Raw genomic sequence first — 14887 nt, forward strand, 5'->3', positions numbered from 1 at the left:
TCTAGACATATCAGTAGCAAGGTTGTATTTCTTACATAGATAGGAACTAATGATGTATTTTAGGCTTGACCGACCCTAAGGCGGCATGTCCTAAGTTAAGTCATGAACTCCGAAATAATGGGTTACACTCACAAAGTTATGATTAAGCTTTTGCAGTGGATAATCATAACTTGACCAAACTAAGCGGTACTTTAATGTTTAAAAGAGAAAATAAATAGTTATTTTATGTATTAAACAATAAAGATAAGAATGTCTTATAAATTCTCTAAAATTAATTTGACCGACCCTAAGGTGGCACTTTAATTGTTAGAAAATTTTATCGTGGAAATTAATCTTTATTTTATGTGTTTTAATTGTGCTCATGCATCATGTTTAATTTCCGAAAACTTTGATATTTATTTTTCTAAATATAATAATATTATTTGTATTTATTGCCAGCAAAAATGTTTATTGGTGAATTACACAACGATGCCTTTCTCAAATCCTTGGTTTTTGAACCTGAAAATATGCAACACTGGTTTCGAGGCATGTTGACTATTTTTTCTTATAAGAAGATGATGTCAACTGTCTGTGAAAAACCTCTAACAGAACCACCTCTGGCTACTAGCTATAAAGCAGAAGAAAAATATGCAAATTGGATGAAATCCGATCGGTTGGCACGTTATTGCATGCTTTCAACCATGCCTGACGAAACAAAGGAAAAATATATACACTATGACTCAGTACATGAGATGTGGCGAGCAATGACAGAGGAAGTCTATGCTGAGTGTCATCGTTTATATCAAACGAAAAAGGTAAATAAGATTTACATATATTTTTTCAACTATGAATAGTAGATTCAAACACTATGAATATAAGATTCAAATTTTTGGATAGTAGATTAAAAAATATATGCCACTAATCTATTTTTCTTTTGTCTTTCCTTTTTCAAAATCAGAACCCTGAAAAGGAGGAAGAGACTGATGAGGATTTTGGTAGCAAGTAAGGAGCTGGAGAAGTTGGAGAGCATTTTTTTTTATTATTTAGTAATTTTATTGTTAGTTGAACAATTTAAATTTCTTTATTTTGTTTTAGAAATTTTAGATTTCTTTAAACAAAGAATACTACAGTCTAGAAATTTTGTTTATTGTTAGTAATTTTGATTATTAATGTTTGGAAACTTATTTCTATTTTTGCATAACATTTATTTCTTTTATTAATAAAGTAGTTATTATTTAAAGAAATTATCTTTTACTTGTTATGCAAATGCTTTGGGATAAACAAAGTTTACATACTTATAAGGAATGAAATTTTTTTATAATTTTGAATTATTTAAAAACACCTAATCCTAAATCTATTAAACTGATTCCGATAGTGAAAAATATCTGTAGCACTTGAGATTGGGTCATATTGGTCTAGACGGAATAAATAGGCTTGTAAAGGATAGTCCTTTAAGAGAACAATCTAATTAGATCTCTCCTTGTTTAAAAATCCTGTTTAGAAGGCAAAATGACCAAGAGACATTTCTCTGCTAAAGGTTCAAGAGCCACAGAACCACTTCAGCTAGTACATATGGATGTTACAATCCACTTAATGTACAAGCAAGAGGAGGTTGTGAATATTTTGTCACTTTCATTGACGATTATTCGAGATATGGTTACCTATACTTAATGCAAAGAAAATCTGAGACTTTTGGAAAGTTCAAAGAATTTCAAGCAAAGGTTAAAAAGAAATTAGGTAAATCACTAAAAAGCACTTCGATCTGATCGAGGAAGAGAGTACTTGGACTGTGAATTCAAGAACCATCAACGTGAGAATGGCATTCAATTCCAACTCACTACACCTGAAACAACACAGTAAAATGATGTTTCAGAAAGTCAGAATAGAACGTTATTAGATATGGTTAGATGAATGATGAGTTTCTCATCATTACCACTGTCATTCAGGGGCTATACGATTCAATGTGTTCTATACACATTGAATGATGTTCCACCTAAGTCTATCCAAAAGACATCCATAGAATTATGGAATGGTTGTAAACTTAGTTTACAACACTTTAGAATTTGGGGGTGTCATGCATACGTGCTCAAAAGGAAGATCGGGAAGTTGGAAACGCGCTCTGAAATGTGTATGTTTGTGGGATATTCCAAAGAGACTAGAGGTGGAATTTTCTATAGTCCAAAAGAAAATAAAACATTTTTATTGACAAATGCAGCTTTTCTTGAATATGACTATATTAATAACCACAAACCTCGCAATAAGGTTGTACTGGAGGAGATGGTCTCAAATAAAGTCGCAAAGTCACCAGCAGCAATTAATGATAAAACAACCGAAGAAACCACAATTCCTAAAAAGGAAAAACCAGTGCAACGTCGTAGTGGGAGTATTGTGAGACAACCTATTCGCTACGAACATGAGGCACATGTTCCTGTATCAGATACTGAAAAGGACGATCCATTGACTTTTAAAGAAGCAATGGAAGACCCTGATGTTGATAAGTGGCAAGATGCCATGAATCAAGAAATGGAATCAATGTATTCCAATTCAATCTGGGAACTTGTAGATCTGCCTGGCAATGTTGATGCCATTGGATGCAAATGGATCTACAATAAGAAAATGGGTGCAGATGGAAGGTAGAGACCTATAAAGCAAGGCTTGTGGCCAAAGGCTACACACAGAGAGAGGGTGTGGACTATGAAGAAACATTTTCTCCTGTGGCCATGCTTAAATCCATTCGCATACTTTTATCCATAGCTGCCATCTATGATTATGAGATATGGCAAATGGACGTCAAGACAGCCTTTCTGAATGGCCACTTTGATGAAACCATTTATATGGAACAACCAGAAGGGTTTATAAAGAAGGATCAAGATCAAAAGGTATGCAAGTTATTGAAATCCATATATGGATTGAAACAAGCATCAAGATCTTGGAACTCAACATTTGATGAAACTATTAAAACATATTGTTTTGAACAAAATGTTGACGAAGCATGTGTTTATAAATACATCAAAGGAAAAATTGTGATTTTCTTAGTTCTTTATGTTGATGATATCCTACTCATTGGGAATGATGTAGAGACATTATCAATTGTAAAGAAATGGTTGGCTGACAAATTCCAAATGAAAGATTTGGGAGAAGCGAGCTATGTTCTAGGCATTAAAATTCTAAGAGATAGAAAGAACAAGCTCCTAGCACTTTCACAAGCAAATTATATTGATAAAGTGCTTGAAAGATTCTCTATGGAGAATTCCAAAAAGGGTCAATTGCTGACCAGACATGGAATTACTCTTTGCAAATATCAGTGTCCAAAGACACCACAAGAGCAAGAGGACATGAGAAAGTATCCCTATGCATCAGCAGTAGGGAGCCTAATGTATGCAATGTTATGTACTAGACCTGACATATGTTATGCAGTAGGGATTGTCAGTCGTTATCAATCAAATCCAGGTTTGGAACACTGGATTGCGGTGAAACATATTCTCAAGTATCTCAGGAGAACGAGAGACTATATGCTAGTATATTCGGGTAATGACCTCGAACCTATTGGATACACTGACTCAGATTTTCAATCTGACAAGGATAGTAGAAAGTCTACTTCTGAGTCAGTATTCTCTCTTGGTGGTGGAGCAGTTGTCTAGAGAAGCATTAAGCAATCCAGTATAGCTGATTCAACCATGGAAGCTGAATACATAGCAGCTTGTGAAGCAGCTAAGGAAGCAGTTTGGCTGAAAAAGTTCTACACAAATTTGGAAGTAGTTCCAGAAGTGGAGAAACCATTTGTTCTTTACTGTGACAATAGTGGACCAGTGGCCAATTCTAAAGAACCAAGAAGCCACAAGAGGGGAAAGCATATAGAGCGCAAATACCACTTAGTAAGAGAAATCGTACATAGAGGAGATGTGACCATTCTGAAAATCGCATCAGAACAAAACCTGGCGGACCCGTTCACAAAGACGCTTCCAGGAAAGAAATTCGAGGGTCATGTACGTAATATGGGATTGATTAAAATGCCTCACTTGCTTTAACTACAAGTGGGAGATTGTTAGGAGTGTATCCTAAAAGCATGTAAAGACATTTGTTTTTCTGTGAATAAATAAATACAATGGTTTATTATTATTGTTATATTTAGATTGTTAAATTATTGTTTGAATAATTTTGTAAATATCTGAAAAATTCCATATTCATTATTGAGGATGTGATCTTGTATTAGTACGAGAGAATTAAGATCACATGAATGAATAAAAATAGCCAACAACAACAAATTAAAGTTATGGAATTCTTTAATTGGAGTTGTAAGTACGGTTTACTGAGTATCATAATGATACAAATAATCTAGATTCAGATTATTGATGTGGAAATACATCTCGGTAAATGTGATTTATATAATATGATTATATATGACATGTACCGATATGAATTAAAGTCTTTATCCAAAAACCATTTAACAGTAAAGACTTGTAATTTATATCATAACTGATGATCATTTATAGATCAACCTAAATCCTGAGTGTTTATAAACTCCTGTTCATGTTTATTAAATCTTTTGATTCATTCGTTAAAGTCTCTTCAAAGAATGAGGCTAATGACTTTTGTTTTGGAGATTTAATATCATGGATGGTTGGGAACATGTATCAGCAATACGGAATCTAATCTTTCCTAACAGATCGTATATTAGTTCCCTTAAGGGTTAATTTTGGAACTGAATGATTTTGAGCTCAAATCTATAATTAGATTATAGATTAATTATTCACTAGTGAATTAATGGTACTTAAGGAATAAGAAGTAAATTAGAAAGGTAAAATGGTAATTCTTCCATTCTAATTTATGAACTAATTAATTAGAGGATTGAACTATTGTAAGATGGTTATAACAATGGACGACTTAAGAAAAAATTTCTGTAAAAGTATAATTATAACATAAAGAGTGCAATTCTGAATTTATAGTTGAGTAATATCAGAATTAATAAATTAACTATTATAATTAAAGAGTTTAATTATTTAGTTTATTTATTAGAGCTTAATGTTATAAGTACATGGTCCCCGGAATGGCTCAAACAATCATTGACAAAGGTAAATACAAAAATGGGCAAAAAAGACTTATGTGATAAGTAAAATATTTTTCTATGTATCAAACATAATTATTGTTTAATTATGTGTAATTAAGAATTAATTAATTATTTGATTTAACAAAAATATAATTAATTTTGAATTAATTTATTTTTGGGATTTTTGGTATTTAAATAATAATAAAAATTAGGAAAAATCACATGCCAAGGCATGTGGTACACGTGTAGCACAGTGCACAGTCACTGTGCTACATGCATAAGAGACTGTAATCAGTTTCATATTAAATAAATATATTGTAATTTGATTAAAATATTATTATTTAAACAAAATTCTGATAACTGATTAGTTATTATCAAATTATTTAAAATAAGTAAGATTTTATTTTAATATATTGAATATATTAAATATAGAATATCATTTTTTTCAGAACTTAATTTTAAGAGATAGAAAAATATATAGAAATCTCTCTCATATAGGAGAACACAAACAAAAGTCACTATTTTCACAAAAATAATTTTTTTTGTGCCTATTATTTGTATAGCAAGCCCACACTGTGCTGAGAACATTTTGAAAAATCTTGTAGTGAGATATCAAGAATTATGTCTTTAATTTAATATATATATATATATATGTGTGCATGTCAAGAAGTAGATCTAAAAATCTTATAAGTTAAATTAACAATTTAATTGTTGTTCCGCTGCGTATGATCTCTAATTTGATGAATAAAAACCAACATATATATCAATCAAGATAAAATTGGAGTGGACAAAATGAAACGAAGTACATTGCCTAGACCACTTCGCTAAAATAAGAAAGTGTTCACTGCAAAATATTACTCAGCTTGTTCTTAAATATTTTGCACAAGATGTCTAAAAGGAGGCCTTCCCCATATTACCAAAAATCTACAACTTTTGAAAGAATGACTGCAGGTAACTAGCTAGTTTCATCACCACAAGTAATCAAAATTTTGCTGACACATAAACATAAATACAGCAGAAGTTGACAATTTCAAAACTTCAACATCTTCATACAATCTGATGATTAATATGTCTTCGTCTTTAGCTCAAAAACTAAAAACTCTATAGGATTGAAAGATGTTATGATAAAAATGTTAAGCAATTCGTACAATAACCTTATTCTTCCTGCCAGCGGATAAAAGGAGAACTTTACCGTCCACAATGTCTTCGGCCTCAACTCTCTTAGCCTCACTGTCAACTCTGGAGTTGTTTAAGTAAAGTCCCCCTTGTTTTAGCAGCCGGCGGGCCGCAGATTTACTCTCAAACAAACCAGACGAAACAGAGAGATCAACCAGAGACAAGTTGAGGACTTGATCATAAGCCAAAGAACAAGAAGGAACATCCTCAGCAATTCCCTCAATAGTCTTCCAATCCAACTTGGTCTCAGCTCCAGGCCTCAAAGCTTCCGTTGCCTTAAGAGCCTCAATTAGGCCCTCTTCGCCATGAACGAACCTAGTAACCTCTTCTGCAAGCCTTCGCTGATTCGTGTTGGGGACATAGCCAGGACTCTTCATGTCCCTCTCCAACTCCATTATCTCCTCCATATCCAAAAAAGTAAGAATCTTGAGGAACCTCACCACATCTGTGTCCGGGACAGAGAAGAAGTACTGAAAGAACTTGTACGGAGACAACATTGAAGGCGAGAGCCAAACGGCACCGTCCTCTGACTTTCCGAACTTGGTGCCATCACTCTTCAAGAGAAGCGGAAATGTCAAACCGTAAGCTCCGTCCACTTGTAGAATCTTCCTAATGAGCTCCGTTCCTGCGGTGATATTCCCCCATTGATCACTCCCCCCTATTTGTACATTCACGCGCATTTTGTCGAACAGGTGGAGGAAGTCATACCCCTGGAGCAACTGGTACGTGAACTCGGTGTAACTCATTCCCTGCTCCGATTCCAAACGTTTCTTTACGCTCTCCTTAGCCATCATTGTCCCAACTCTCGCGAATCGACCCACTTCCTTGAGGAAATCCAGCAACCGAAACTCCTTCCACCATTCGTAATTATTCAAAATCAATACCGAAGAAACCGAACCCGAATTCTGACCCAGAATTCTTGAGATGATTTCGGTTATCCCGTTTGTGTTATTGAGCAGCGTTTCCGAGTCCAGTTCAGGTCGCTCGAGGCTCTTACCGGAGGGGTCACCAACCCGGGCGGTGGCACCTCCGATCAACGCGACAGCTTGGTGGCCACATCTCTGGAACCAAGAGAGTACGATAATCCCGAGAAGGTTGCCCAGATGGAGGGACTGGGCAGTTGGGTCGAATCCGCAGTAGACCTTGAGGGCAGGAAGATTCGGGTCGGAGCAAGCGACCCGAAGCTTGTCGCTGGTGAGGGACTCAAGCAAGCCCCGTTCGTCGAGAATGTCGACGACGTTGGGGCGGTGACCAGATTGGACGACGTCATTTCGTGTTGAGCTGAAGGAAGAGAGGAGTCGACGGTACTTAAGGGTGTTGGAGAAGAGGAGGGACGGCGTCGTTTTGGAGGAGTTTAGGGTGTTGGGAAGTGGATTTCGGAAGGTGAAGTGTAAAAGGCTCCGATGGGAATGGGTGAAAGCCCTTGATACTGCAGCAGCCATTGCTGGTTCCTGGTGGAAACCCAATCCGAAAATGTGGTCTCTTCAGAGTCGCCCATGATTAAAAACATTGAATATATGTTTATTTTTTTGGTTTATTATTATTTTTTAATGTATATAAAAAAAAAAGGGTAAAATACCAAAATTTTCAATTTAATAATACTTAATCAGTAAACAAAATTTTTTACAATACCAAATGTTATGTTCTCACATTATAAAATTATACCAAAATGTACTAAAATGAGTCTCCAATAGATGCTTTATCCTTCAAAAAAATTTACATTCTCTAGTACATAACCATATTTGTAACACACTATTCATCTATATAAACATATAATATTAATTTTTTATATTTTCTTTTACGTTATTCACAAATACATAAAATCACACACACAAATATATATTTATATATATATATAGTTATATAAGTTTTATTTATATTTTATAATATTATTATATTTCATTTTTTAATAAATTTTTATTATTATTTTTTTATAGGTAGTATTATAATATTTTTATGTGATATGATATATGGGTAGTGTTATCCCTGTTTCCTGCCAGGCGCCCGGGTCCGCGCTTCAGGCCCACGGGCTGGTCAAATGAGTTTGGGCCCAGCCCAGACCCGTTTGGCAAGAAGTATAATAGATATCGATAGCCCAATTCTGGGCGAGGCCCGAAAGACGTCCGGGGAGTATTGTAACGCCCTACTACCTTAGAGCCGTTACTAAGTGAGTTTAAAACAGAAATTGTGCAATTAACTGACTCTACGAGGTTTCTAAAACCAAAGGTGTGACTAAACCAGAAGTTAAGGCTGTAATCTTTGAAAATGCTTAGTTTCATTGAAAACATCAAGTATCAAACATCTGGGATCCCAAAAATAAGGTTTACAAAATATTTACAACTCAAAAATAGATTTACACTTGGTTAACTATCAAAAGAACAAGTTAATACAGCCATATTCAAAAATGCCCCCAACCAAAGCAGTCGGGCAGGCCGAACATGTACGCGCCGCCCCCACGCTCTCCATACTCATGGCTGGTTGACTTTTTCTTTGCCTTTACCTGCAACACGGAGCACCCGTGAGCTGAAGCCCAGCAAGAAAACTCAAACAGTAAATAGCATATGCATATCATATAGTTAACATGTAATCCACAGATGAACAAGTCAACCATCAGACTAACCAAACACGGCCATGCCGCCCCAAAAGCCTTACCAGAGCCTGGGGTCTCGGTCCTCACCGTAAGGATACCCCACGTATCCATTGGGTCCTACCCTGACTATAAGCACTCCATGTGCTAAGTGTTACTTCCAGCCCCACTGCCGTTCCCGGCCTTCGCCGCTCTCGGCCTTAGTCGTTCATTTCACTATAATTACACATATCGTACAATTCGAGATAATCCTTAAAACATATGATAATTCAAATAAGGTTATATCCTAGCATGTAATACAGTCTAGGGCCATGCCCTGCAATAACACTATGGGCCCACGCCCTGTTCTCGAGTGCTACAGTTTTCTTACCTTTCAATTCGATAGCTTTGATCACTTGACTCCTCGAGCACGATCCCACTCAAGCCCTAGCGCTCACCTAAACACAATTCATAGGTCAAAGTCATCACCAAACCTCAAGTCCAAAACCTAGCCTCGGGACCAATCCTGAGCCCCCCGGGAAGTCCTAGATCCACAAAACAAGGTGGTGGAATCAAACCCCGAACCCTAGGTCAAAATCCCTAAAAAATAACCCAAAAACCCCTTTCTGGGAACAATGTAGTGCTACAGCGCTCAAAAGAGGGCGCTATAGCGCTACAAGCAGAACCGAACATCCCCAGAAATTGGGCCTAGCGCTACAGCGCCCAAAGACTAGCGCTGTAGCACTAGTTGCAGACAGGCAACACCCAATTTCGTTTTCTGCGATTTCTTTCAACCAATTCAACCCCAAACTTGTCCTTATCTTTCCCAAACCCAAAAACAAACTTATCAACACCTCCCACACATCCCAAGCATCCCAAGAACTCATAACCCAAGCTCATGCAACCTAAAACTCAAAGTCTACCATAGGTAACCCTAAACCCAGAAATTCAGTCAAACATCAAAGTTAAAGACTTAGAATTCATACCGTGGATGGAAATTCGACCTTGAGTTCAACCCTAGACCTCCTTAGCTTGCTCCTCCTCAACCTTGGCCTGGATTCCCCTAAAATCCCCATCAATTTAGCTTAAATACACAGCTCAAACCAGTCAAACCCTAAAACTGAAATTTCTAAAAGCTTACCTCAACTTTTGATGTGTTCTTGCTAATCCCTTTCCAATCTTCAAGTCTAGCTTAGGATCCTTGATGCTCAGCCTACCCTAGCTCTCCACTGAGCTTAACTCCAAGAAAATGAAGGGAAATGGTGGGAGAACCACAAACCGTTCCTTTTGAGACAAAACCCCTCTGTTTTTCTCTCTTTTCTTTTTCTTCCTTTATCTTTCTTTTCTACACCCTTATAACTCTTTTCTACCAATCCCACTAAGTATAAAGCTTAGATAAACTTACCTCTAATAAGCATATTGACCAAAATGCCCTCCCTATTAATTCTACATCCTTTTATCCCTGTAGGGCCATTTTAGTCATTTTACCCAATTCCCACTAATTCCTCGAGTGTCTCTAATAATTTCCCGCTTGCTACCGAATATCTAATTAATCACCAAATATATATATATATATTCCTCATCATCAAAATTAACCTCAATATATTCTCTAAATTCCCATTTAAACTCCCCAGGCTTAACCCAAGCCGGGTATAAATTCCCGCTTTGACTTTTCCGCTAATCCGCTCATTCTAGGATCGTCTCGAGTCACAGATCACAGACATCAATACAGTTGAGCCCAAAATGACCAAAATTACAATTATGCCCTTTCAACACAATCAGGGCCTACATGCATACTAATACACATAGTCATGCATCTCAAATAGTCAAATAGTCATACAACATGCTTTAAATCATAATCATGCATTTAACTTAATAAAGTCACACATATAAATCCCATTATGCCCTCCAGGCACACTAATCAAGGCCCTTAAGCCTTATTAGCGGATTTGGATCGCTACAAGTTTTGTCCGGGGAGATGGTATGTCTAGCTTCCAGATAACAGTCAGGATCGATGTGGATGATCCTGAAGCCTGGTAAATGGTCCGGGCTCCTGGTAAATGATCCAGGCCCATGGTAAACGGTACAGGACCTCGGCGAACAGAGAGGGACATGGGTAAATGAACCCGGGTCCGTTCTCCAAGGTTGGTAGGATAAAGCATCCGTGACCCTGACTTTGTCCCATGAAGCGTGGGAGTTGTCCACACGTTTCACCTGCAGAAAAGGCCACCTCGGGATTGCATGCCATTGGTTCAGACCTGGGCCGCCACTACTCTGACTGATCTTGTCCCCTGAATCTGCCTCGTAACTCGAGATGCCCAGACTAAAGCTCCAATTTGTCGGATGATAGATATGGTTTGGGCTGGCCCAATGGACTCACATTAATGTATTTCGTTTATATTTTAATCCTTTGTATTGGGCTTCCGATAGAGAAGCCAGCAGTATTTATACCTTTATTGGGCCCGGGTTAGCCCGGTCCAAGCCCAGAGCACTTGTGAACCTATAAATACATGTAATAGAGCACTGAAGAAGGGGAATCCTTGGAGCGTGTATACAGTTACTCTAATGAAACTTGCAGAAAACTCCATTGTTATAGATTCTCTTAGCTCTAATACAACTGTCTCGTGGACTAAGGCTCATTAATGCCCCAACCACGTAAAAATCTGGCTTACAACTTCTAAACCCTTTCTCTTTAGTCTCTCTTATCTTTTACTATTGTAGTTTTCAAAAAACTCGGTAAACATTTTGGTGCTTTCATTGAGAGCCTGAGAAAGCTAGTGTTGACATCAAACCTCTACAACAATGGTGAAACACTTAGTGAAAGCTTAGCGGGTGGAAACGGGAAAGCAATAAGCAAAAAATAAAGTGGACAAAGAACCAAAAATTGTCTTAGACGCATACGCCTCCGTAAAAATATTGCAAAATTATAAACAAAAAGAAGATCTGGGTCTAGACTTCGCCATGTCCTGATGCCTCCGGGATGGCTCCATCCGCCTCTTCATCATCCAGGGGCTCCGCGTCAGCTTTCTCCCTGGCCTCAAATTCGGCTCTCTTTGCGGCAGGGTCAGGATAGACCAGGAGGTTCATGTTCTTGTCCTGGACCCAGGCCATATAGATGGCCTCATAGAAGGTGACGCCCATCATGTCATCCGCCTGCTCTTTTTCGCGGCGGGTCTCCTTGTGCGCCTTCACCTCCTTGTGAAGCAAGTCGTCCAGCTCATGGATCTAGGCCTCCAGACCTTTGACCCTCTCCTGGTCCTGGATGAACTGAGTCACAGCCGCTTCCTGCGAAGCCTTTACTCGGAGAAGCTCCGCCTCTAGATTGGACATTCGCTCACCAGCCTCGGCTTCTTTCTGGGACAGAGCCTCTTCAAGCTGAAACTTGACCCGGTCAAACTCCATGCGGTCCGCTTCGGCCTGAGCAACCGCGTTGGGCAGGGTCGCTTTGGCCTGGGCTGTCTCCCTAGCCAAGGCCTCCTTGGCGGCTTCTCTTTGATTCACGGCCACCTCCAGTTCCAGCTGGAGCATCTCCATCTTCATGGCAGCCTCGCCCACCAGGTCGGCTTTCCGATGGGATAATATAGCATCCTGGAACAAAGCAAAGTTAGAAGAGTCTTGAGCAAGGAAAAGGAGAAAGAAAAGATGCAAAGAAAACTTACAACAGTGGCTTGGTGGCGGAGAGCTTGGGAAATGAACAACATGTCCTGGTTGGTGATGGTGGCATACCGCTTCAGTTGGAGATTGGACATGGTGTTCCCCACTTGATCCAGCAGATCCGCCGCGAATGGGGTTGTATCCTGTCCCAGCTTGGGGCGGAAACTTGTCTCGGCAACTAGTCGATCCACGATTGGCTGAGGGGTACTGAAGGCTGCCGGGCGATCAGTGAATTCAACCTGACGATGAATCGTCAGGGCCTTGTAAACCTCCTCCCTCCTTTCCCGGCCACTCTCCCAGTTCTGGGAAATGAGTTTGGACTGCTCGTCCCGCAAGACGGCCTCCCCCTCCTCAGGTAAGGCCGGGTGGACGGGAAGAGTCGGTGCTACTGGAAGGTCTTTAGCGGCAATGTGACTCTCCCCAAACGACTCCCCAGCCGAACCAACCCGCCTAGTCTGGGCCCTCTTAGTTTTTAGTTCTGCCTCCTCTGCGCCCAAGTTCGCGGCTCTTTTCCTGGAGCTCTGGCTTGCTGCTGGTTCTAGCTCCAGGTTAATCACCAGGGGGTGAGGGGGAAGGTCGGGGACAGTGGCCAGGTCCACGGCCGTGATCGGAACCGCTGCCAAGGCCGCCTTGCTGGGTTGAAGCTCCGGCCCTAGCGTCTCCTTGCTAGGTTGAAGCTCCGGCCCTGGCGTCTCCTTATACGCTTTCTTGGCAGCCTTCCTGGCCGCGGCCCTCGCCTTGGCAGCCTGGGTCTCGAGGAGCTGCTTCATATTGTCCACGGGGTTGGACATATCGGAGTCTTCTGAAATAAACACAAATAAAAAAGAGTTAGTAAAATTAACAAGCAAACAAGGAAGTCAAGACTAAGAGTGGCCCTGGACGAACCCTTATTTAGGCCCCGGACCTGACTCAATTGATCTAACGCGAAAGAGTAGACTCGGTCCCCCATGTAATCCGGGTGTAGAAAGTTCCAATATTGGAGAAACCCGGACAAGTACATGAGGACTTCTGAGCCTACGGGAATGAGAGATGAAGGTCTCATTTCCCCGTCAGCCCCGAACACGGGGCCTCGGTGTGCTAGCATATCCCTAGCTAAGTCCCCAACCTGGGGAGCATAAGTCAAAATCATAGGTGAGTTACCTCACCCTGATACGCTAGCCCTGGGGGTCCCCGTATTCAGCTGTCCCTCGTCGAAGAAGGCTTCCAGCTCCTCGGAGGTGGCCGCCTCCCTCAGCCGGGCTTGGTCCCTCTTTCGCTTGGCTGCGTCCGCCAACGCCGCAGCCTCTACAGCCCTGATGTGTTCCAAGGCTAGCTCCTCCCTCAGCGCGGGGTCTTTCTCGCATTGTATCCCCCGGAGGCTCAGGGCATGGATCGTTTGGTGGGTCGCGAGCATTCCGATCACTCAGAGGTTGTTAGTGTTGACATAGCCCCCCACATCTAGATCCTCCGTGCTTAGCTCGGAATAAAGCTTCTTCCGATCTAGGATGAACTGGGTGAGGGGAGTTTGGGCAAAGGGTCCTGCCACCCGAGATGATGTGGTGAGAATAAAAGAAAAAGAGGAAGAAAAGAGGACAAAGACAAGAAAAAGGGACGGGAAACCACTTACCCACTCGTTGGAAGTCCATCATCAGTGTGGGGTTCTTCTCTATGAGGAACCCGGACGTCATGAACCAGTAGTGTCGGACGTTCGGGGGATGCTTGCAGGTATTGGTGGGAGCAGGATAGTTGCCCCGCGGTTTGAGCCTGTAGAAGCCGTCCAGGGTCTTGTCCTTGACGTTGACTTGCGGCTCCATCTTGTAGAAGTACAAGATTTCTGCGGGGGTCAGCTTCGGGATCTCCCTTGCGAAGAAAAAGATGCGCCATCCCGTAAGCAATCGGTACGCTTGGGGCAGAAGCTGGAAGGGCGCGATCCCCACGAACGTCAGGAACCGCATGAAGTAATCGTGGAGTGGGAGCGTAGCCCCCACACTGATGTGGCCTACGCTCTAGGCCCCGAACCCATTCACGGAGGTGTGGGCCTTCTCCTCTTTCCTGGCCAGGTAGTTATGGAACAGTCCGGGAGTCGACTCCATGCCCAAGCGCTTCTCCAGGGTGTATAACATCCGATAGTTCCGGAACAAGTTCGGCACCACATCCATCTCCCACCTGTTGCCTTTGGGGGTCCTGGACTCGAGAAGAGTGAAAGGGGCCTTGTTAACTTCCTCCTCCGAATGAAGGGTGACGCCTGATGTCATGGCTGGTGATTTGGGAGCAAATTAGAGAAACAATCCAAGCAGTCAGTACCAAAACCCAAGAAGGTTGGTTAAGGTACGGGGGCTCTCCTATGAACTGCTTGGAAGAGTCCCCTCCGGATCAGGTCCGAGATCACCAGGGATCTGCAATATCCTAATTAGGAACGAAAAATAGGCTACACTCCTAAGCTGGCCCATCGCCGCTTGTCCGGGAATCACCCGGACCCGAAAATG

At 40.9% G+C, this 14887-nt stretch overlaps 1 protein-coding gene across 1 annotated transcript; it reads right to left on the reverse strand.

Annotated features, from left to right (window-relative positions):
* Window positions 1-5912: 5912 nt before the first annotated feature.
* LOC133777426 (tyrosine--tRNA ligase, chloroplastic/mitochondrial) lies at window positions 5913-7698 on the reverse strand. The gene has a single exon (XM_062216993.1). The coding sequence runs from the start codon at window positions 7642-7644 to the stop codon at window positions 6160-6162; it is 1485 nt and encodes a 494-aa protein (XP_062072977.1). The 5' UTR covers window positions 7645-7698; the 3' UTR covers window positions 5913-6159.
* Between the last annotated feature and the right edge of the window lie 7189 nt (window positions 7699-14887).

Source organism: Humulus lupulus, chromosome 5, assembly GCF_963169125.1.
Source record: "Humulus lupulus chromosome 5, drHumLupu1.1, whole genome shotgun sequence".
In the NCBI taxonomy this organism is placed as follows: domain Eukaryota; kingdom Viridiplantae; phylum Streptophyta; class Magnoliopsida; order Rosales; family Cannabaceae; genus Humulus; species Humulus lupulus.

Bases quoted from the DNA above. Each gene is read 5' to 3' on its own strand.
- LOC133777426 (XM_062216993.1), bottom strand. From the start codon at position 7,644: ATGGCTGCTGCAGTATCAAGGGCTTTCACCCATTCCCATCGGAGCCTT.